We start from the raw sequence: 22,640 nt of genomic DNA on the forward strand, positions 1-22,640 counted from the left end.
ATATATTTTATATAAAATAAAATAACAAACTATATCTGTGTGGAATTGTGTGTGTGTACATATATGTGTATATATATGTATATATATGGCAGTAAGAGGTAAATGTTAAAGGAAAAAAGGTGTATCTATTTTGTTTCTCATGTCAAGAGACTTATTCCCAGAAACAATTGCCTCATTTTCTCCTTTATCCAGTCCTAAACCAATCAAAGAAATACAGAAGTTAGACAGCAGAAGACCTTATCACATCTACTCCTTGACTGACTTAATAGAATGATATTTATGTTTTGAGTCTGCTTGATTTATGGGAGAATCCATTCAAGAATGATTTAACTAAATAGAATTAAATCTTTCTATAAGCTGAGAATACACTTCTCTTTACTAAATTAAACATAAGTAAACCAGGTGTGGTGTTGTATGCCTATATAGTTCCAGCTACTTGTGAGGCTGAGGTGGGAGGATGGCTTGAGGCCAATAGTTCAAGGTTGCAGTGCGCTATGATTGTGCCTGTGAATAGCCACTGCACTCCAACCTGGGCAACATAGTAAGTCTCTGTCTCAGAAAAAAAAAATTTTAAGAAAAAAATACATAAGTAATTTATACTTTGATGGAGAGGAAGGAAATTTATTGCAGAATTGTTGTGCCTTAAAAGAAGTGATAAGCTGTTGAAACAGATTTGGATTGTTTTGACAAACAGGTGCAGGTTAAAGACGCGCTTGACCAGTTGGTAGGAGGGGTCCCAGTAACACTGAATGCACAAACAATTGATGTCAACCAAGAGACATCTGACTTGGAGCCAAGGAAAAGTGTAACACGTGTTGATGATGGAGTAGCTTCCTTTGTGGTTAATCTCCCATCTGGAGTGACGGTGCTGGAGTTTAATGTGAGCTGAATTCTCCTGTTGTGTTTTCTAGGACAATGTGTACTCTTGACCGTATGTTTTGGCTAGTGTGCAGAACAGATGTGGCAGATTTTACCTTTGAGTCCAGTGAACAGTTCCATAATTTTGCATCCAAGAAAATGAGTCCCGGAGACAATCTGCTAATCCATTGAATGGTCCTTGAGGAAGATAAATGTATCAATTTTTTAATTTGAGTGTTAATTATTTTAGCTTACACCAATAAGACCATATCAGACTCTAGAAGCTTCAGAATAGGTATAGCAGTACACATGAGTGTTAGGAATATCCTCTTTCCCCCCTCACCTTTAATCCCCTGAAGGGCCACAAAAGGGTCAAAATATGGAAGCCTCCTTTTTTTCTAACTGCAGGAAACATTCTACTTTAGAGCTCACTTAATAGTCTTCTCTCCCAGCAAATATTATTTAAGTTCCCAATCTCAAATAAAATATGAGCAAGTTGGCTGGGCGCGGTGGCTCACACCTGTAATCCCAGCACTTTGGAAGGCCAAGGCAGGTGGATCATAAGGTCAGGAGATCGAGACCATCCTGGCTGTCATGGTGAAACCCCATCTGTACTAAAATACTAAAATTAGCCAGGTGTGGTGGTGGCCGCCTGTAGTTCCAGCTACTTGGGAGGCTGAGGCAGAATGCCGTGAACCTGGGAGGTGGAGCTTGCAATGAGCCAAGATTGCGCCACTGCACTCCAGCCTGGGCGACAGAGCAAGACTCCATCTCAAAAAAAAAAAAAAAAATTGAGCAAGTTAATAACATAGGCCAATGACTGCAGCATGTATATACTCACTGTCATCTACTGAGCACTTACTAAGTGCTAGGCATCATGCTAACAGCTTTATGAAGAATACATGAAACACCATTTAATTAACAAGATGAATTAGAATATTATCTTTGCCATTGTGTGACTCAGGAAATGGAGACTTCTAACCTCTCTTTTGATTAAATCATTTTATCCAGAGTTAATAAGTGGTGATACTGGTAGGCAAACCAGTGTGTACCTGACTCCAGAGCATGAGCTAATAACACTTCTGCCGTCTGAGGGTAGATCTTGCTGCCATGACATCATTTCTTCTCCACCTCATATTTATAAGCACCCATCTGTGCCTCTACTTCACGATGAAACTGGGCCAGATAGTCTCTGAGATGTTCATTCATAGCTCCTATCCCCAGGTCCTCAAGAGTTAGTGCTACCCCTCCCCACTACTTCCCTTCTCTTACCCCCATTTCCTAAATGCTTAGGCATTTCTCTGTAATCATCTCATGGGACGAGAAGTCCCCAACTTACCATGACATTTCAGGAAGACCACCAATATTTATTCCTGGAGCATCTTTCTCTCTTCATTTCAGACTTTTCTGCCATAGTCCATAATCCCCTCATTCTTGTCTGTAGTCTTTGTAAAGTTGCTTGATACCACAGCCGTATAAACACTGACGTAATGGAGCATTTTTCTCCCCTTTAGCATTTGGTATTGTGAAATTTAGAAATTTAAAAAGCAAAGAAAATAATTTGAAAGGTATGTTTTACAGAAAGCATTACATCACAGTATACATGTTTTTTTGAAATTTCCCTTTTCAGGTCAAAACTGATGCTCCAGATCTTCCAGACGAAAATCAGGCCAGGGAAGGTTACCGAGCAATAGCATACTCATCTCTCAGCCAAAGTTACCTTTATATCGATTGGACTGATAACCATAAAGCTTTGCTAGTGGGAGAATATTTGAATATTATTGTTACCCCCAAAAGCCCATATATTGACAAAATAACTCACTATAATTACTTGGTAAGTACATAATGATGGATTTACATCTTATTCCCCCACCTGGAACATTTTCCTTTGCCTCTAGAGAAGCATTAGAATTATCCTTTATACTTGTATTCACAAAGCACTTTCAAGAACATCATCTAACTTGAATATATTCGTTTCTCAAAAAACCTTTGAAATAGGGCATGATTTTCTGACCATTTCACAGATGAGGAAACTGAGGGACAGAGAAGTTAAAAGACTTATGATGGTCACTCAGCTGGGAAGAGGAAGATTTTGATTTGAGCTGAGGACTCTGACTCCTGTTCTAATAACTCTTTTTACCAAAGAGAGCCTAGTTATTCCAAAGCGAGAACCTGATTAAATCATGTTGCCTCTGCTCTCTTTCATGGCCAAAGATTACATGCCTAGACCCAGTTTGGATTAGTGCATTTTACTGTCAAAAAACGGGGAAGCGAAATCCTCTCCTGAGGGTTTAATCCTATCTTGCCTGTTCCAATTCTATAGTTCAGCAACATCCCTATTGCATCATTTATATGAAACAGAGGTGGATCAATGAAGCCTGTTGGTGAAACCGAGAAAAAAGCTTGCAAAAAATATTAAGAGCTTCCTGACAATCACCAAAGAAATGGAATGAATTATTTCGATGGCCAGGCCAAATGCATGCTTTTGGCTTTTCAATATTTTTGAGGAAGAAATTGAAAAAACAGTAATGAGGACCATAGAAAAATATTGACTGATGAAGGGAAACTGTTTATGGACTACATACCAAACCCACGTGTGCGGTCCTGGTCTCTAAGGACAATTTAAGGAATCTCTGAGGGCATTTTGGCTCCACGTGACTTTTGTTTTTTTTTTTAAATCTTAAACCTTCAATTTAGAATCTAAACCCTGGCTTTAAAACTTAATGCCCAAATAAAATGCACTCCACTTATTCATCTATTTTTTAATCAGTGAAACAAAAGGGGTTTTAGTGACAGTGTAATGACTTTAAACAGTTTTGGGTTCAAATTTTAGCTCTCTAATTTGCTAGTTGTGTGATTTTGAATTAAAATCAGTAAGACTTTTAGTTAGTTTCTGAGTCTCAGTTTCTTCAATGAGAATAATATTCCTATCTTATTGGTATATTGTGAGAATGAAAGGAGTTAAATAAATGTTAAAGTTCCTGGCACATAGTAGGCCCATACATGTTAACTCTTCCCTTCCTTCCCTCCTTCCTTCTTTCCTTTCCTTTCCTTTCCTTTCCTTTCCTTTCCTTTCCTTTCCTTTCCTTTCCTTTCCTTTCCTTTCCTTTCCTTTCCTTTCCTTTCCTTTCCTTCCTTCCTTCCTCCCTCCCTCCCTCCCTCCCTTCCTTCCTTCCTTCCTTTTTTTTGGTGGAGTCTCGCTCTGTCCCCCAAGCTGGAGTGCAGTGGCACGATTTTGGCTCACTGCAACCTCTGCCTCCCGGGTTCAAGCAATTCTCCTGCCTCAGCCTCCCAAGTAGCTAGAATTACAGATGCCCACAACCATGCCTGGCTAATTTTTCTATTTTTAGTAGAGCCAGGGTTTCACCATGTTGACCAGGCTGGTCTCGAACTCCTGACCTCAGGTGATCCTCCTGCCTTGGCCTCCCAAAGTGCTGGGATTACAAGTGTAAGTCACCTTGCCCAACTAAAATTGGTATGTCTTTTTTTTTTTTTGAGACAGAGTCTTGCTCTGTTGCACAGGCTGGAGTGCAGTGGCATGATCTCAGCTCACTGCAACCTTCACCTCTCGGGTTCCAGCAATTCTCATGCCTCAGCCTCCCAAGTAGCTGGGATTACAGGCATGCACCACCATGCCTGGCTAACTTTTGTGTTTTTAGTAGAGATGGTGTTTCACTATGTTGGCCAGGCTGGTCTGGAACTCCTGGCCTCAAGTGATCCGCCCACCTCGGCCTCCTGAAGTGCTAGGATTACAGGCATGAGTCACTGCGCCTGGCCTAACTTTATTTTTCTTTAACGTAATTTCTGCTCCAGCTCCAGGCTGCATCCTAAAGCATAGGTTTTGTTTTTGTTAGTTTATTTTTTACTTATTGTTGCTGCTGCTGTTTATTTTTAGATTCTATCCAAGGGCAAAATTATCCACTTTGGCACAAGGGAGAAACTTTCAGATGCATCTTATCAAAGTGTAAATATTCCAGTAACACAGAACATGGTTCCTTCATCCCGACTCCTGGTCTATTACATCGTCACAGGAGAGCAGACAGCAGAATTAGTGTCTGATTCAGTCTGGTTAAATATTGAAGAAAAATGTGGCAACCAGCTCCAGGTAAGCCACAAATTATAAGTCGCAATTGAATTTTCTTTTTAATGAAGGAGGCTGCCAAAGTCTGAGCTGCTTCTGAAAAGTCTTGTCTTATACAAATGATCTTTCCTTTTCTTTTTCAAATGAACTTTTAGGTTCATCTGTCTCCTGATGCAGATACATATTCTCCAGGCCAAACTGTGTCTCTTAATATGGTAACTGGGATGGATTCCTGGGTGGCATTAACAGCAGTGGACAGCGCTGTGTATGGAGTCCAAAGAAGAGCCAAAAAGCCCTTGGAAAGAGTTAAGTAATGCATGTCTCACTGCAGTGTTGCATGAAGTGTGGTCACCAGGCTAGGATATGGGGGAATAACTAAGGGAAGGCTAGGCCTGCTTTTCTATAATCTACTCAACATACTCATTTTTAGGAAGGTAAACCATCCTCATGTTAGCTCCCAAAGCACAGGTCAATCCTCTTTTGTTTTTCAAATGTAAATGTAAGCACTTTAAGAATATATGATCATGGTAGCCATTACATTCATGGAGGAAAAATTACTATCAGAATACTTTGGAGGTTTAGGATAGGGTGTTGATGGCAGTTACAGTAGCTAGTAGCAGCACAGGAAAGATCTGTATAGGTAACATTTGGATATTTTTTTAAGTCTCATTGAAATCCATGGCACAGAAGAATTTCAAAATCATTCAATTCTCATAAGTTCCTATTGATCTTACTATGTACAGTTATTATTTTCTAGGCTTGAATTTCTTTGTACAAGGAAGGAAGGACTGAGAAACTGTAAAATTAAAAAATATTCGTAGAGAAAAGAACATTTGGGGTCAAAATTAAAATGAATAAGCCTGCCCAAAAAAGTCTTCACCCATTTAGAACGTAGGGACATCCCCACCAAAATGCACAAAGTTCTGCTTTTAAAGCAACTTAAAATTAATTTCTTTGTTAATTCAGTCCTTCAGGCATTCATACCTATTTATTTATTTATTTGGAACATTATCTTGATTGCAGCATTCATTCTATGTACAAAACACTCTACATCAGTTTCTAATAAAGTCCTCATCAAAGCTATTTGTTTAAGACTTAGTTCTTGATTTAACTTTGAATAGTTATGTATTTATAAATACAAAGGGACAAACTTAGAAACAAAGCTGGGAAATTTTGTCTTTGATCATTTGAAAAATATCATCTGTGTATTTCACTGGTTTGTGATAACCATGTAACAATTAGTACCTTTTAGTTCTTTAGAGGAATGATGTATGCATCTCAATGGGCTCAACATTCTGCCTTTCCGGACAGGTATTTCAATTCTTAGAGAAGAGTGATCTGGGCTGTGGGGCAGGTGGTGGCCTCAACAATGCCAATGTGTTCCACCTAGCTGGACTTACCTTCCTCACTAATGCAAATGCAGATGACTCCCAAGAAAATGGTAAAATGCTCAGCATGTTTGTTACTGAAAATCCCATTGATCATTTGCCTCCCAGATCTCATTTTCATCCCTCTTCTCAAATATTCTGTACCCTGATCTTAGAATGCCAAGACTACATAACTCACCTGTATAAAATGTTTCACTGGCCTTCAGGATAAAGTACGAATTCTCTAGTGTAGTACTCAAAACCTTCCATGATCTTCTCCCTGGCTCTCTCCAACTAGCTCTTACCCTGCTGTGCCTTACGTTATGTTTAAGCTCTACAGAACCAAGTGGAGTTCTTGAGTGGCATTATGCTATTTTGCACCTTTGGGCCTTTATTTATTGGGATTGGTTTCCCCTTCATTAGCCTGGAGAAGCAACGTAAGAATCATCGCCTCTACGAGACCTCTTCCCCACATAGAATTTATAATTCTCTCCTCCTTTAATAGGGAGGCTATTGCAGGGACTAGATCTATTTACAAGTAATAGAACAGCATTGTGTCATTGCGCATTCTTACATGTCGTTGTAAGTCCTGTCTCACCTACTGCATCGGGAGCTCTTTAAGGATAGTAACCACGTCTTAATCATCTTCTTTCTGTGGTTTTAAAATTGTTCATAATTATACTTGATACTATGGTATTCATAGTTGTATTTGCAATAATATAGCACAAAGAGCAAATAATAAAAATAGCATACCCAACAAAAGCATCACTCACTCTAAATGCTTAGGTATTTCTCTGGAATCAGTGGATTAGAAAGGCTACAGGGTTCAAAACCAAATTCAGACAAAATAAGTCAAACGATATGACACTAGATCATGAACTCCACTAAGATAAAACAAGTCATATTAAGAAGTATGGTGCACAGTTTCTAATCCAAAGTAGCCCCTCAATATTTGTTAATGAATGACTTGTGAATGTTCTAAATACTTAAATCGTTTCATGGCATTTTTTTGAGATTTTATCTCCTTTTTAACCCTTCTTCTTTATCTTTTTTTTTGAAAAACCAGATGAACCTTGTAAAGAAATTATCAGGCCAAGAAGAATGCTGCAAAAGAAGATAGAAGAAATAGGTACCCTAAGATTCATGTGATTGTAAAAAGGTTATGGTCATATCATTCAAAAACTTGACAAATTTAAATGTTATATAAATTCCCCTAATTGAAATAGAATGGATGAAAAGAAAAATATGTATGGAGGTCTAGCTTATCGCTCTCAGAAAGATTAATCCAAATAAAGTCTAGTAGTTCATTGGTCATAGCCTTAATCTAAGGAAATAGGTCTTTATTACTTCTAGCTCTAAAATCCAAAATATTAGCTTTTATTTGTCATGAATATTTTCTCTCTGATAACTTTATCTAGCAATTAAAATCCTATCCTTCCATTTTATTCTGACAAAATCCATAATTTGACTATTTTGGGGACATACCTGGCAGTCTATTACTTCTATTTCATATAGTTAACTGTTAGTAGCATTATTCTTTGGAAAATACATCTTGTGAGAATTATTTTAAAATAATTATTTAAATGGTTATGATAATTGGCCATGTAACTGTAGAAAGAATATCAAACTGGGAGTCAGCAAATTGAGTTCAACTAATATGCCTATGGTAGTATAATAGTTTCTTCCATTTGTATGTGAATTATTTTAATCCTAACCTTTATTCTACGTTCTAATGATACGGAAAGAGAGACACTGACTAATCTGAGCACTTAACAATGAAGGGTAATGCTACTGGGTGAAGTCCACAAACCATGTTATATAAGAAGTTTTGAAAATAGGATGTGCAGCTTGAAGAAGGAAATATTTGTATAGTGATGATAGCTATCTTCAAATATTTAAAGCTTTCTTGGATATTTAGCTTATTTTCTTAAAAAATATTTTATATTCTTTGTCTATGTTATATTTTTCTGCTTATTTTCAGCAGAACCCAAAGTTCCAGTTTCAAGAGTTTGTATTTAGCTTAATTGCAGGAAACCCCTTAACCATTTAGTGTGAGCTGGAATGGACCATTTGGTAAGGTCACGTTCTCCCCATTCTTAGAATAGTTCCAAGGGGAGTCTGGACAGTCAACTAGCCACGACTATTGTGGGTAGGGGTGTCATATAGCAATAGAAACCAGGTATCCCTTGAGATTCCTTCTAAGCCTGAGATGTTATGACTCTGCATGATCAAGAACACTTGCATTATTACCATTTCAGCTGCTAAATATAAACATTTCGTAGTGAAGAGATGTTGTTACGATGGAGCCCGTATTAATAGTGATGAAACCTGTGAGCAGCGAGCTGCACGGATTAGTGTAGGGCCGAGATGCGTCAAAGCTTTCACCGAATGTTGTGTCGTTGCAAGCCAGCTCCGTGCTAATAACTCTCATAAAGACATGCAACTGGGAAGGCTACGTAAGTATGATGTTTTCTATCAGAATTCTGCTCAACACGGGGAATTTTGTGTAATTTTATGCTGCTAAGAAAGGCAGTTTTCATGATCTATTTAGAATTGAAAGTAGAAAAGATAACTTGTAAATGTCCATAAGAAAAAAAAAATTCCATCATTTTTGGGCATCAGAAGAGGTATAGTACAGAGCAGAGTACACTAGGCCAGAGTTAAGACCTGGCATAACCTTAAAGCCAAGTCATCCCATAAACTTGAATGGTTATTTATCCTCTCTGAGCCTCAAGCAAGGAGCTTTGACCAGATCCTCTCCAATATGCCTGTGAGTGCTACAATTCTATGCTTTTGTGATATTATAACCATTAAAAATTCTGTCTATATCTACGTTGATGAAATATAGGAGAAGATTTCTAAATCTAGCCTAAGGTTAAGTGTACTTACATAAAAGTTGATGTCTTATTTCAGTTTCAACTACAATACATATTTCCAGAATTTATAAAACTCTCATTAATATGTTTTCAGAGCTTTTAGGACTTTATATATAGTCTTTTTTTTTTTTTCTTTTTTGAGTCAGAATCTGGCTCTGTCATCCAGGCTCGAGTACAGCGGTGCAATCTTGGCTCACTGCAACCTCTGCCTCCGGGTTCAAGCAATTCTCCTGCCTCAGCCTCCTGAGTAGCTGGGATTAAAGGCGCCTGCCACCACACCTGGTTAATTTTTGTATTTTTAGTAGGGATGGGGTTTCACCATATTGGCCAGGCTGGTCTCGAACTCCTGACCTCAGGTGATCCACCCACCTCGGCCTCCTAAAGTGCTGAGATTACAGGCATGAGCCACTGTGCCCAGCCTATGTATAGTCTTTAACAAAACAAACAAAAGCAAAATGATAGCTTCTGTTTTATACATATGTGTGCTGCATAATGACATTTTCATCAATGATGGACCACACATGCAACGGTGATCCTATAAGATTATAATACTATATTTTTGCTGTAACTTTTCTGTGTTTAGATATGCTTAGATGTACAAATACTTGCCATTGCATTACAGTTGTCTGCAGTATTCTGTTCAGTAACATGCTGTACAGGTTTGTAACCTAGGAACAATAGGCCATACCATATAGTCTAGATGTGTAGTAAGTTATACCATCTAGATTAGTGTAAGTACACTCCATGACGGTCACACAACAAAGTCACCTAACAGCATACTTCTCAGAACATAGCCCTCTTGTTAAGCAATATCTAATAATCATAATTTTGGTAAATGGCCACAAAATTTATGTTTGTAGAAATATATTCATTGAGATGTACAATGTCTAAGATTCAGATTGTTTTCCAATATTTGTTTTGCTTTTTTTTTTTTGAGAGACGGAGTTTTGTTCTTGTTGCCCAGGCTGGAGTGCAATGGTGCAGTCTCAGCTCACTGCAATCTCCACCTCCCGGGTTCAAGCAATTCTCCTGCCTCAGCCTCCCAAGTAGCTGGGATTACATGCACCCGCCACCATGCCTGGCTAATAATATTTGCTTATTATAAGCAGAATTTTAATAAACAATCTAGTCCATATGTTGTTTTTCTTTTTGGAGGGAGGATTTGGCTTTTTTTCTCTTAATTTTTTTTTTAATTTTAAATTTGTATGGGTAAATAGTATTTAAGGGGTACATGAGATACTTTGATACAGGAATGCGATAAGTAATAATCACATCATAGAAAATGGGGTGTCTATCCCCTGAGGTATTTCTCCTTTGTTTTATAAACAATCCAATTATACTCTTTTAGTTACATTTAAATGTACAATTAAATTATTATTGACTATAGTCACCCTGTTGTGCTATCAAGTACTAAGTCTTATTCATTCTATTTTTTGTACCCATAAACCATCCCCACATCCCCCACATCCTCCTACTACCCTTCCCAGCCTTCTACTCTCTATCTCCATGAGTTAAATTGTTTTGATTTTTAGCACCCACAAGTAAGTGCAAACATGCAAATTTTGTCTTTCTGTGCCTGACTTATTTCACTTAACATAATGAACTCCAGTTCCATCCATATTGTTGCAAATGATAGGATATCATTCTTTTCATGGCTGAGTAGTACTCCATTGTGTATATGCACCACATTTTCTTTATCCATTCATCTGTTGATGGACATTTATGTTGCTTCCAAATCCTGACTATTTTTAACAGTGCAGCAACAAATATGGGAATGCAGCTATCCCTTCAACGTACTGATTTTCTTTCTTTTGGATATATACCCAGCAGTGGGATTGCCAGATCATATGGTAGCTCTATTCTTTGTTTTTTGAGGAAACTCCAAACTGTTCTCCATAGTGGTTATAGTAATTTACATCCCCACTAACAGTGTACAAGTATTCCCTTTTCTCCACATTCCGTCCAACATTTGTTATTGCCTGTCTTTTGAATAAAAATCATTTTCATTGATATGAGATGATATTTCATTGTAGTTTTGATTGCATTTCTCTGGTGATTACTGATGTTGAGCACCTTTTCACATGCCTTTTTGCCATTTGTATGTCTTAGAGAAATGTTTATTCAAATCTTTTGCCCATTTTTAAGTGGGAGTATTACTTTTTTTTCCTGTAGAGTTGTTTGAAATCCTTATATATTCTGGTTATTAATCTCTTGTCAGATGGGTAGCTGCAAGTATTTTCTCCTATTCTGTGGGTTGTCTCCTTACTTTATTGATTCCTTTGCTGTGCAGAAGCTCTTTAACTTGATGTGATCCCATTTGTCCATTTTGGCTTTGGTTGTCTGTGTAGTGGGGTATACTCAAGAAACTTTTGCCCAGATCAATGTCCCGGAGAATTTTCCCAGTGTTTTCCTGTAGCAGTTTTATAGTTAGAGGTCTTAGAGTTAAATCTTTAATCCATTTTTATTTGAGTTTTGTATATGGCAAGAGATAAGGGTCACGTTTCATTCTTCTGCATATGGATAAGCAGTTTTCCAAGCACCATTAATTGAAGAGACTGTCCTTTCTCCAATATATGCTCTTGGCACCTTTGTCAAAAATGAGTTCACTGTAGGTGTATGGATTTGTCTGGGTTCTCTATTCTGTTCCATAAGTCTATATGTCTGCTTTTATGCCAGTACCATGCTGTTTTGGTTACTATAGCTCTATAGTATAAGTTGAAGTCAGGTAATGTGATTCCTCCACTTGTTTTCTTTTTGCTCAGGATTGCTTTGGCTATTCTGGTCTTTTGTAGTTCCATATGAATTTTAGGATTTTTTTTTCTATTTCTGTGAAGAATGTTATTGGTATTTTCGTAGAGACTGCATTGAATCAGTAGATTACTTTGGGAAGTTTGGACATTTTGACAATATTGATTCTTCCAATCCATGAACATGGAAAAATTTTCCATTTTTTTGGTGTGTCCTCTTGAATTTCTTTCATTGGTGTTTTATAGTTTTCATTGTAGGTATCTTGTACTTCTTTGGTTAAGTTAATTCCTAGGTATTTAATTTTATTTGTGGCTATTGTAAATGGTATTACTTTTTAAATTTCTTTTTCACATTGTTCATTATTGACATATAGAAATGCTACTGATTTTTGTGTGTTGATTTTATATCCTGCAACTTTACTGAAATCATTTAGCAGTTCTAATAGTTTTTTTGGTGGAGTCTTCAGGTTTTTCCAAATATATGATCATATCATTTGCATACAAGGATAATTTGACTTCTTGCTTTCTAGTTTGGATGACCTTTATTTCCTTCTCTTGTCTAATTGTCCAGCCTGGGTGACAGAGCGAGACTCTGTCTCAAAAAAAAAAAAAAACTATAAAGACCTTAGGAATTTTCCACTAATAGCATTGGCAAAACAAAGCATTAAATATCTTTAATGATTTGTTTCTTAAATTGCTAAATGTTTAGTATTCCTGAGGGCTTCCAGCGCACTAGGACTTGCCTAGAAATTGCAGTCCTTGTGGCCTAGACTGCCCCTCAAGTTAACCTAGGGCCCTAGAGCACTCCAGTCCATAGTGGGGAGGCTTGCTGGAACTCAAGCTCCAACCACTGGGATGAGCGATCCCCCTCTGGCTAGAGCAAGTCCAAATACTCTCTCCGTGGGCAGACATCAGCTGAGTACAGCCTGGTTTGCTTTCCACTGTGACAGTGCAGCACTGAGTTCAATGCAAAGCCGCAGAGTCACTGCACTCTCCCTCTCCCAACAAATAGATTCTCCATGCTTCACTGTCACTGCTAGGGGATATGGGAGGAGTGGCATCGGTGCTTCAAGACTATCTTTCCTGCTCTCTTCAATATCTCTTTCAGTGATGTAAAGTCAAAACCAGGTACTGTGATTGCTCACCTGATTTTCGGTTCTTGTGATGGTACTTTTTGTGTGTAGTTAGTTGTTAAAATTTAGTGTACCAACAGGAAAGACAAGTGGTGTAGGCTTCTATTCAGCCATCTTGCTCTCCCCTCTCATATATTTTTTCATTTTTCAGCTATAATCATCTGGTTTGGCTTCAGCTGGATAGAAGTCTCTCTCTGCAGCCCCCTCCTTCCTGGAACTCTGCTCCTCATTCCAGACAACTTGGCCTTGCAAAACTCCCATCTGTGTTGCCACAAGTCTTCAAAATCATCAGGCTCTCCTTGTTTTCCTCTCCCTACCCTAATCTGTAAACTGCCTCTAGGCAGTAAGCTGGGGCAATTTTAGGTTTCACCTAATAGTTTCCTTTCTCTCAGAGATCACAGTTCTGCTTATGCTCTAATGTCTGAAAACTGTTATTTTGCATACCGTGTTTGGTTTTCTATTAATGTGTCTTAGATGAAAACAGAAGTTCTGTCCATTTTTATTAAAGTAAATATAAACAAATTGCCAAGTTAAAGAAGGCAGAGAATCATATAAAGCCTCCTTTTTTTCTGTTATAAACACAATTATTACAATTATACAAGTGCAAATAACTTTATAGACTGGTCAATATCTTGTATAATCTCAGGAATACTAAACATTTAGCAATTTAAGAAACAAATCATTAAAGATATTTAATGCTTTGTTTTGCCAATGCGATTAGTGGAAAAATTCTAAGGCCTTTATAGCTTTTTTGTTTGTTTTTTGTTTTTTTGAGACAGAGTCTCGCTCTGTCACCCAGGCTGGAGTGCAGTGGTGCAATCGAGGCTCACTACAACCTCTACCTCCCAGGTTCTAGTCATTCTCATGCCTCAGCCTCCTGAGTAGCTGGGACTACAGACACTCGCCATCATGCCCAGCTAATTTTTGTGTTTTTAGCAGAGATGGGGTTTCAACATGTTGGCCAGGCTGGTCTCGAATTCCTGACCTCAGGTGATCTGCCCACCTCAGCCTCCCAAAGTTCTGGGATTACAAGCATGAGCAATGCACCCTGCCTATAGTTCTATTTTGGAAGCATTAAACAAAATGTTTTATTTACCTTTCAGAAAATGCTCAAGTTACAGATTAATGGCCATATTTTTAAATTCACCTATAAGTAGAATTTATATTGTTTTTCCATAATTGAATATGATTTTTTTATCCAGACATGAAGACCCTGTTACCAGTAAGCAAGCCACAAATTCGGAGTTATTTTCCAGAAAGCTGGTTATGGGAAGTTCATCTTGTTCCCAAAAGGTATTACACTTCTCTCATGTTTCCTTGAAAGAAATGTGGATAATGCAAGTATTATGGCCAAAAATCTGGAAACTACCCATTTCCCAATAGCTTGCGTAAAAGTTAAGATGATCCTGCAGTTTGATCAAATTTTGTTTTGTTTTGCTTTGCTTTTTTAAATTTTTATTTTTTTGATGTATATTGCACTGGTGATTGGCTCCAGGTCAGAATGAAGAAGGGTACTATTCCATTTAATTTTATTTGACTTCAGTATGCATTTACTACACACAACTATGTGCTATGCACTATATTAAGCTACTATTTTTATCCTAAAATATCTGTACTATAAAACAAACATTAATAAACAGGAAGAAAAGTTCTTTTCCTTTTGAAGTTTTTTATTCAACACATTTTAGCGAAACACTTCCTCTATATCACTGAAAACAGTGATGTACTGAGTCCTCGAGCCATACTCTTCTTAGGTGGGCTTAAAGCACTGGTTTTCCAATGAGAAGGCAAGGAATGAGTTCAATGCCCTGCAGTTGTCTCCTCATGCATCTCCTTGTTTCTACTCTTGTCTTCTCTAATCCTTCTTCCACACAATTGTTGTCCATTTCATCTGACATTACCCATTAGCTAGCAGGTCCTCTAGTAAACCTTCTGGCCACTGCTCCCCCACCCTACCAGTGATTGGATTAATTACACCCTCAATTAACCCTGTTGTGTGAATCACATTGTATTATAATGACTTCTTTACTTTCCTGTCTTACACATTAAAATGTAAATACCTCAAGGACGTGAACCAAATTCAGATTACTGCTTTATATGCAGGATTTGGCTTAGGATACTGAAAATAAATGTATTGAATGAATGCACACTGCCTCTTAACTCTTATAATGCCTTATTGGTACAATTATTACAGTGCAGTATAATTTATTGACTTAACTATTTCTTCCACTAGATTGTAAACTGCCTGAGAGCAGGACTATATCTTATCAGTGCTGTTTACTCAGTACTCAGCACTATACCTGATACAAAGTTGGTAGACAATAGCTGTAAATAAATATACAAGCTTAATCATAATCAGCAGTTTTTAGTTATGTCAGCTTTGTTTTGAGCAGTGCTAACGTGAATCACTTTGCTTCCCTATTTCAGAATATACTCATGACATAGTTTTTTCTTTGTTTTGTATGCTTGGATTTTGCAATGTTTCAAAGGCATCCTGCTGAACTTGAATTCTCATCATAGTGGTGCAATGTCTAAAAACATGCAATATATAGGAGAGTTACTGAATATATTTTTCTTGATGAGGTTTTCCTTAATGATGTGATTTCATCGTGTGAGTTTTTTTCTTTCTCTTTTCTTTTTTTTTTTTTTTTGAGACGGAGTCTCGCTCTGTCGCCCAGGCTAGAGTGCAGTGGCCGGATCTCAGCTCACTGCAAGCTCCGCCTCCCGGGTTTACGCCATTCTCTAAAGTAGTTTGGAGCAAAAATACTGTTAATGGATGTCTCTGTTAAGTTGGGTTAATCAATATTCCACTGTATTTGAATATCAACATTTTAACTTCCAGAAAACAGTTGCAGTTTGCCCTACCTGATTCTGTAACTACCTGGGAAATTCAAGGTGTTGGCATTTCAAACAGTGGTAAGCAGGCTTAAGTGATATATGCATTTAAATAGTGATATGATTAGCAAGATGTAATTCTTTGTTAGTATCTATTTAGTTTACCCAGGACTTACATGGTAGCAATTTTTAAAAAATATTCTTTTATTATGTATTACCAAAAGACTTGGATGTGCCCACATCTTACATATTGATTTCTCCTTTCACTCCTCTCTTTTTTTTTCCTGTTTCCCTTTTTTTGTAAATGAAGAAGGGGTCTCACTATGTTGTCCAAGCTGATCTCAAACTCCTGGTTTCAAGCAACCTTCCCATGTCCACCTTCCAAAGTGCTGAGTTTACAGCTTGAGCCGCTGCTCCCAGCCTCAAGTCTTTATTTTCCTTCACTTTTCTCACTGACTGGGAGCTTGTGTAGCCTTCCCAAACAAACAAATGACCTCTCTTGGGCTGATCTTTGTGATGATTAAGTGCAGATGCTTTCCAAATAATTTCAGGAATGGTTTTGTTTGTTGTTTGCTACTTTTGTTTTAAAATCTTGGTTTCCACAGTCAAAATTTTATACTCATTAAAAAAGGAGCCAATAATGAATATCTAAAAAGATTTGGTGCATTAGTTAATAAGTATTCTCATGCCTTAAATAGAATTAATTATTTGTTGAACAAATGAAGTTTTCTGTTAATACTAATTATTATTGAAATTAAGATCAATCAAGGGCATGAGGTGAGAGTTCAGAGAAAAACATGGTCTAGTATTCTTTTTTCCTTGAAGTAAAGCAAATGTGAGAAATTTTAATACCAATAAAGCATATAGGGATTTCCTAATATGATTCTACTTCGCTTCCACTTTGGGCTGAAGGTATATGTGTTGCTGATACTATTAAGGCAAAGGTGTTCAAAGATGTCTTCCTGGAAATGAATATACCATATTCTGTTGTACGAGGAGAACAGGTCCAGTTGAAAGGAACTGTTTACAACTATAGGACTTCTGGGATGCACGTAAGTAGGTATTAATATTTATGGGATAAAGGAAACATTCTCTGGTTTTTTGAGAATTCTATTAGTGGAATTACCATACACAAAAAAAGTAAAATTTCAACTCAGTTCAGCAATAGAAACCAAACACTTAAAATGTGCATTGTACTAGATGTGTAGGTATGTGAAGTAAAGGGATGAAGAAAGGAGGAAGGACAAGTAGGTATTCATGTAACTTCGATTGAAAGAATAAATTGCATAAGATAATCCATGTGCTATGGAAGTCTAGAGAAGGATGAATTCATATTTAGTTCCTTTATTTGCCTATACTCAGAGTTCCTTAATCTCCTTGATTCTAACAACCCTTTCCTTTCCTCCATTTTAGCCATTCATACTCATCTTCACTTTATAGATCTTATCATCCTCTCTGAAATCTTGATTTCAGACATCTCACATCTCACCATCCAGTGACAACCTCCTTCCTGTCCTCCTAACTTATTAACCAGATTACTTCCGTAGCTCTGGGTCAGCAGCATCACTGAAACCTTCAATCCATTAACTCAATCCCTTTTATTGTCCATTACTTCCCTGCTCTTTTTACTTTACTCCTTGTTCAGGTTAGAATTCACGAGCCATCATTAAAACCACACTGACTAAAATTATGCCAACTCCCTGGATCCTTTCTCACTCCAGGATACAATTCCAACCATGATTGGACCCACCATTTATCTTCTCTTTGCCAGCACACCCCTAAAGAGAATTATGTGATAGGCTGACTGATTTGATTTGAAAATCACAATCACAAAACTTTGCATGATAATTCAATGTGTTCCAAAATTCTAGCTATATTTTTTTAAAAGACTAACTTTATTCTTAGAGATTAGAATTTCAGTGGTTTCCTAAAATTTTGCTTACATACCCTCTTGTTTTGGAAAAACTAAGTACCCCTCTGACACTTTTTTTTTTTTTGAGATGGAGTCTCACTCTGCCCTTTGACACATTTTAAAATTGGCATCTAAAATTTTCATCAAACATTTTTTAAAAGATGGCAATCTATTACTTTTAAAATATTTAAATATCGATATCTTAAAATAAAACTGTTTTATCAGACTTATGTATAGCAGAGTCCAAATACCATAGCAAACAATTTTTAAATGCTCAAATAAGCTCTTTTTTTTTTTTTTTTTGAGATCAAGTCTTGCTCTGTCGCCCAGGCTGGAGTGCAGTGGCGCGATCTCGGCTCACTGCAACCTCCTCCTCCCCTGTTCAAGCGATTCTCATGACTCAGCCTCCTGAGTAGCTAGGATTACAGGTGCATGCCACCAGGGTTGGCTAATTTTTGTATTTTTAGTAGAGACAGGTTTCACCATGTTGGCTAGGCTGGTCTGGAACTCCTGACCTCAAGTGACCCACCCGCCTTAGCCTCCCAAAGTGCTGGGATTACAAGCATGAGCCACTGCTCCTGGGCTCAGACAAGCTCTTAACAACAGATTACATATCATTCCTTTTCCTCAATGAATTCATATTTCCGTTTTACTCCCCTAATGTTATATATTTTATGCTTGAATTTTTTCTGTTGATCACCTTATTATATTTTAATGAACAAAAATATGCATATACATTGGAAGTGAAATATTTTAAAATTTCACGATTGTAAAATTCCAAGTATCAAATGATATGTGGATTTAGGTATCATTACAAATATTATTGTCAGTATACTATTGATAGAATAACATATATATTTCTAAAGTTATTAAATGTAAAAAATAAAATTTTATTTAAAAATTATCTTCTCGGCCGGGAGTGGTGGCTCACGCCTGTAATCCCAACACTTTGGGAGGCCAAGGTATGCGGATCATGAGGTCAGGAGATCGAGACCATCCTGGCGAACATGGTGAAACCCCGTCCCTATTAAAAATACAAAAAAATTAGCCAGGCATGGTGGCGGGCACCTGTAGTCCCAGCTACTCGGGAGGCTGAGGCAGGAGAATGGAGTGAACCCGGGAGGCGGAGCTTGCAGTGAGCTGAGATTGCACTACTGCACGCCAGCCTGGGTGACAGAGCGAGACTCTGTCTCAAAAAAAAAAAAAAATTATCTTCTCATTAGATAAATGAAACTTTTCTCTCAATTGGCTTCATATTTATGGATAAACGTTATTTATTGTTAGAAATGAGAGAGGGTTTGAAATAAATTCTGTTCTTATTTTTCCTTTTTATGGAGGTAGGCATTGCTGTTTAACCGAATATTATCAGGAAGGTTGATAAAATAAAAATAGTGTCAATTTTATTACCCCTTTATCAATATATTTTAATCTTATGTCTTGGAACTTCACCTTTAGCTTATTCAATTTATGTAATACGTTTGCCATATAATCTAACTGGAAAAATCAGTCCTCATTGATAAAATAATCAGCCAAAATCAGACGTACTTTTTGTCATAGAAATGCCAATTTCATTTTCAATCCAATTCATGTTAAGAAATGTCACTCTTTTTTTTCACAATTTTAATTTTCAGTAAAAATGAACTTTTCCATGTAAACTTGTTTCATCAGGTAATGCTACATATCACACAATGCACACACAAATTTTACTTGGCCACAGGATGTAAATGGGGAATAAACTTAAGTAATCAATTTACCACACTGACGATATATATATTTTTTTTCTTTTTTTGAGACAGAGTCTCGCTCTGTCACCCAGGCTGGAGCGCAATGGCACGATCTCGGTTCACTGCAACCTCCGCTTCCCAAGTTCACGCGATTCTCCTGCCTCAGCCTTCCAAGTAGCTGGGATTACAGGCATGTGCCACCTCGCCTGGCTAATTTTTGTATTTTTAGTAGAGACAGGGTTTCACCATGTTGTCCAGGCTGGTCTCAAACTCCTGATTTTGTGATCCGCTCACCTCAGCCTCCCAAAGTGCTGAAATTACAGGCATGAGCCACTGTGCCCGACCAGTATTATCTTATTTTTATAGAAATAAAATCAAAATGTTACTTATTTCTCTTCCTTAGAATTTACTCACAGGGTTTGCATAAATCCTATGAATCATGCCACCATCTTCAGCCCTGTGGAATTGCCCTCCCTTGTCCGGAGAAGGACCTCAATTAAGAAGCCAGAAAGTTGCCTTTACATTGTTGCTTTCAAATCCATTAGCTTTTCTGCAGACAGAATGCTTCGTGAATTTTAGATAATCATAATTCAGATGGAGGTACCAAAGGCCATTTCTCCATCAGGTTCCTGTAGTGGTTTTTATGTCTCAAAATCCCAATTCAAGATTGGTTTGAAGCCTGGAAACTGAGATACTAAGACAGTCAGACCATCTCATCAAAACAGACTGAGCATAATTTTATAACTCACACTGATCTTGGCTACCAAAGGATTTTGGTAGATGATTAAGGAGGTGCCACTCTTAAACCATTTAAATTGTAATTTAAGATAGACACATAAATAGGTGGGCATAACAGATGGGTAAGGCACAGAGGTCACAGCCAAACTCTGCTCAACTGTAGGATTGACATCAGCAGGGGCTCCTCTGCTCACCTAGTCTTAGACATATAAAATAGGTTTGTGTATGTGTGTATATATATATGTGTATATATATGTGTGTGTGTGTGTGTATATATATATATATATATACACACTGCCTCAGCAATTTGTGTTTCCACCAATAATATTATCAGAGACATCCTTTCATATCAGTATATACAGATTTACTTCATTACTTTAATGGCTGCACAATAATTCACATGGTGGGTATACTATAATTTGTTGAACCGTGTTTCTATTAAAGACATTTGGGTTATTTCCAGGTTTTCACTATTATAACTGATTTTGCAAAGTCTCCATTTATGCATACATATCTTCCTACATGTATATTTCTGTAGAATAGATGTTTTGTTTTGGAGTGAACTAACTGGGCTAAAGGGCATGGACATTTTACCTTCTGATAATAAATATTGCCATAATTATCTTCCGAAAGAGCTACATCAATTGACATTCTTACCAGCTGTATGCAGGTAGCCTTGATCCCTCACATTCTTATAATTTGGGGGAATAAACATTTTTTCTTTTATTCATACAAGGAACACTTATACAGAAATTGAAATGAATGGACTAGATAACTACATGCATCATTTTGATTAAAGCTCAAAAATGTAACATTGCTGAAAAAAGCAAATGGCAGAATAATATATATACACAATGAATACAACTACATAATATTTAAAAACATGAAAGCACTATATATTGTTTGGTAACACACATAAAATTTTTGCCAAGTTGACAGACACAAGTGATAAGTCACTGATGTTTCTATTTCACTACCCTGATTTCTAGCAATGTAGAACCTCATTTCATTTGTCTGTTGGCCATTTGTATTTCTTCTGTCATGTATTCTATGATATCCTATGTACTGCTTTAATATCCTTTCTTTCGCTTTCCATTGAGTTACTTTTTTCTGGGGTAAGTTACCTAGCTTCTTCTGGCTTAGTTTCCTCATCTGAAAAATGGGATGATAATAGTATCTATTTCATAGTTGAAGATTAAATGAGCTAATTCATGTAAATATAGAACTTGGCCAATAGTGAGTACTCAACAAATGTACTTATTATTGTCTACAGGAGCACTTTCTATGTTATAGCTGTAAATCTTTTATTGATTATAAATGTTGCTGGTATTTAATCTGCTACTTGTCTTTAACTTTGTTATTAGTGTTTTTAATTTGTATGTTATAAAATCTGTAGATCTTTTCCTTTATGTCACTTGAATTTTGTGTTTTGGAAATTCTTTCTCACTGCAAGTTTTAAAATGTTTTCTACAAAATACTGCATGTTCTCACTTATAAGTGGGGGCTAAACATTGAGTATATATGGACACAAAGAAGGGAGCAACAGACACCAGGGCCTACTTGAGGGTGGAGGGTGAGAGAAGGGTAAAGATCAAAAAATGACCAATTCGGTACTATGCTTATTACCTGAATGATGAAAGAATCTGCACACCAAACCCCTGCAACACACAATTTACCTATACAACAGACCTGCACATGTGCCCCTGAACCCAAAATAAAATGTTTTTCTGAAAAACTGTTTTTTCCGTATTTTCTACAGTACTTTTATAGCTTTCTGCGAGCATTTAGATTTTTTTATCTGAAATAAGGATCTAATCCCAAATAGCGAGTTGATCCAGCAGTATTTGTTAAGGAATTCACGCTTTTCCAACTGATTTAAAATGTCATCTTGCCCCCATATATATTGAATTTCCATATATGTGGATTTATATGTTCTCTATTTATAGATTTATATTTATGGATTCTCTCCTCTGTTTTGTATTTGTAGATTCTCTCCTCTGTTTTGTTTACATCAGTATCACACTGGTTTAAAGTACCATAGATTTGTGGTTATATTGTATATCTATTAGGCAAGTACTCTCTGGTATTCTTATTTTTCAAATGTTTTTGATGTTGCTATTCTTACACATTTACTCTGCCAGATAAACTTTGGAATTAGTTCATTGAATTCTCATTCTCCTTTAAAAGTTATAATAGCCGGGCGCTCTGGCGTGGCTCAAGCCTGTACTCCAGCACTTTTGGGAGGGCGCGAGACGGGTCGGATCACAAGGTCAGCGAGAACTCGAGACGCATCCTGGCTAATACGGTGAAAACCCCGTCGCTAACTAAAGAATAGCAAAAACATAGCCGGGCGACGAGGGCGGGGGCGC

The 22,640-nt window shown here is 37.1% G+C and overlaps 1 protein-coding gene across 1 annotated transcript in view; it reads left to right on the forward strand.

The window, feature by feature from the left end:
- Positions 1-22,640, forward strand: part of C5 (complement C5) — a 112,051-nt gene that overhangs the window by 35,019 nt on the left and 54,392 nt on the right. The window contains exons 12-20 of the mRNA XM_017884218.1: positions 2,489-2,692; positions 4,754-4,963; positions 5,095-5,244; positions 6,251-6,380; positions 7,373-7,435; positions 8,565-8,762; positions 14,265-14,355; positions 15,905-15,978; positions 16,810-16,949. Of these exons, the coding sequence (XP_017739707.1) occupies positions 2,489-2,692; positions 4,754-4,963; positions 5,095-5,244; positions 6,251-6,380; positions 7,373-7,435; positions 8,565-8,762; positions 14,265-14,355; positions 15,905-15,978; positions 16,810-16,949 (1,260 nt within the window). The remainder of the gene's footprint in view (positions 1-2,488; positions 2,693-4,753; positions 4,964-5,094; positions 5,245-6,250; positions 6,381-7,372; positions 7,436-8,564; positions 8,763-14,264; positions 14,356-15,904; positions 15,979-16,809; positions 16,950-22,640) is intronic.

The sequence above is a fragment of the Rhinopithecus bieti genome, unplaced genomic scaffold, assembly GCF_001698545.2.
Source record: "Rhinopithecus bieti isolate Rb0 unplaced genomic scaffold, ASM169854v2 scaffold_13710, whole genome shotgun sequence".
Lineage (NCBI taxonomy): Eukaryota > Metazoa > Chordata > Mammalia > Primates > Cercopithecidae > Rhinopithecus > Rhinopithecus bieti.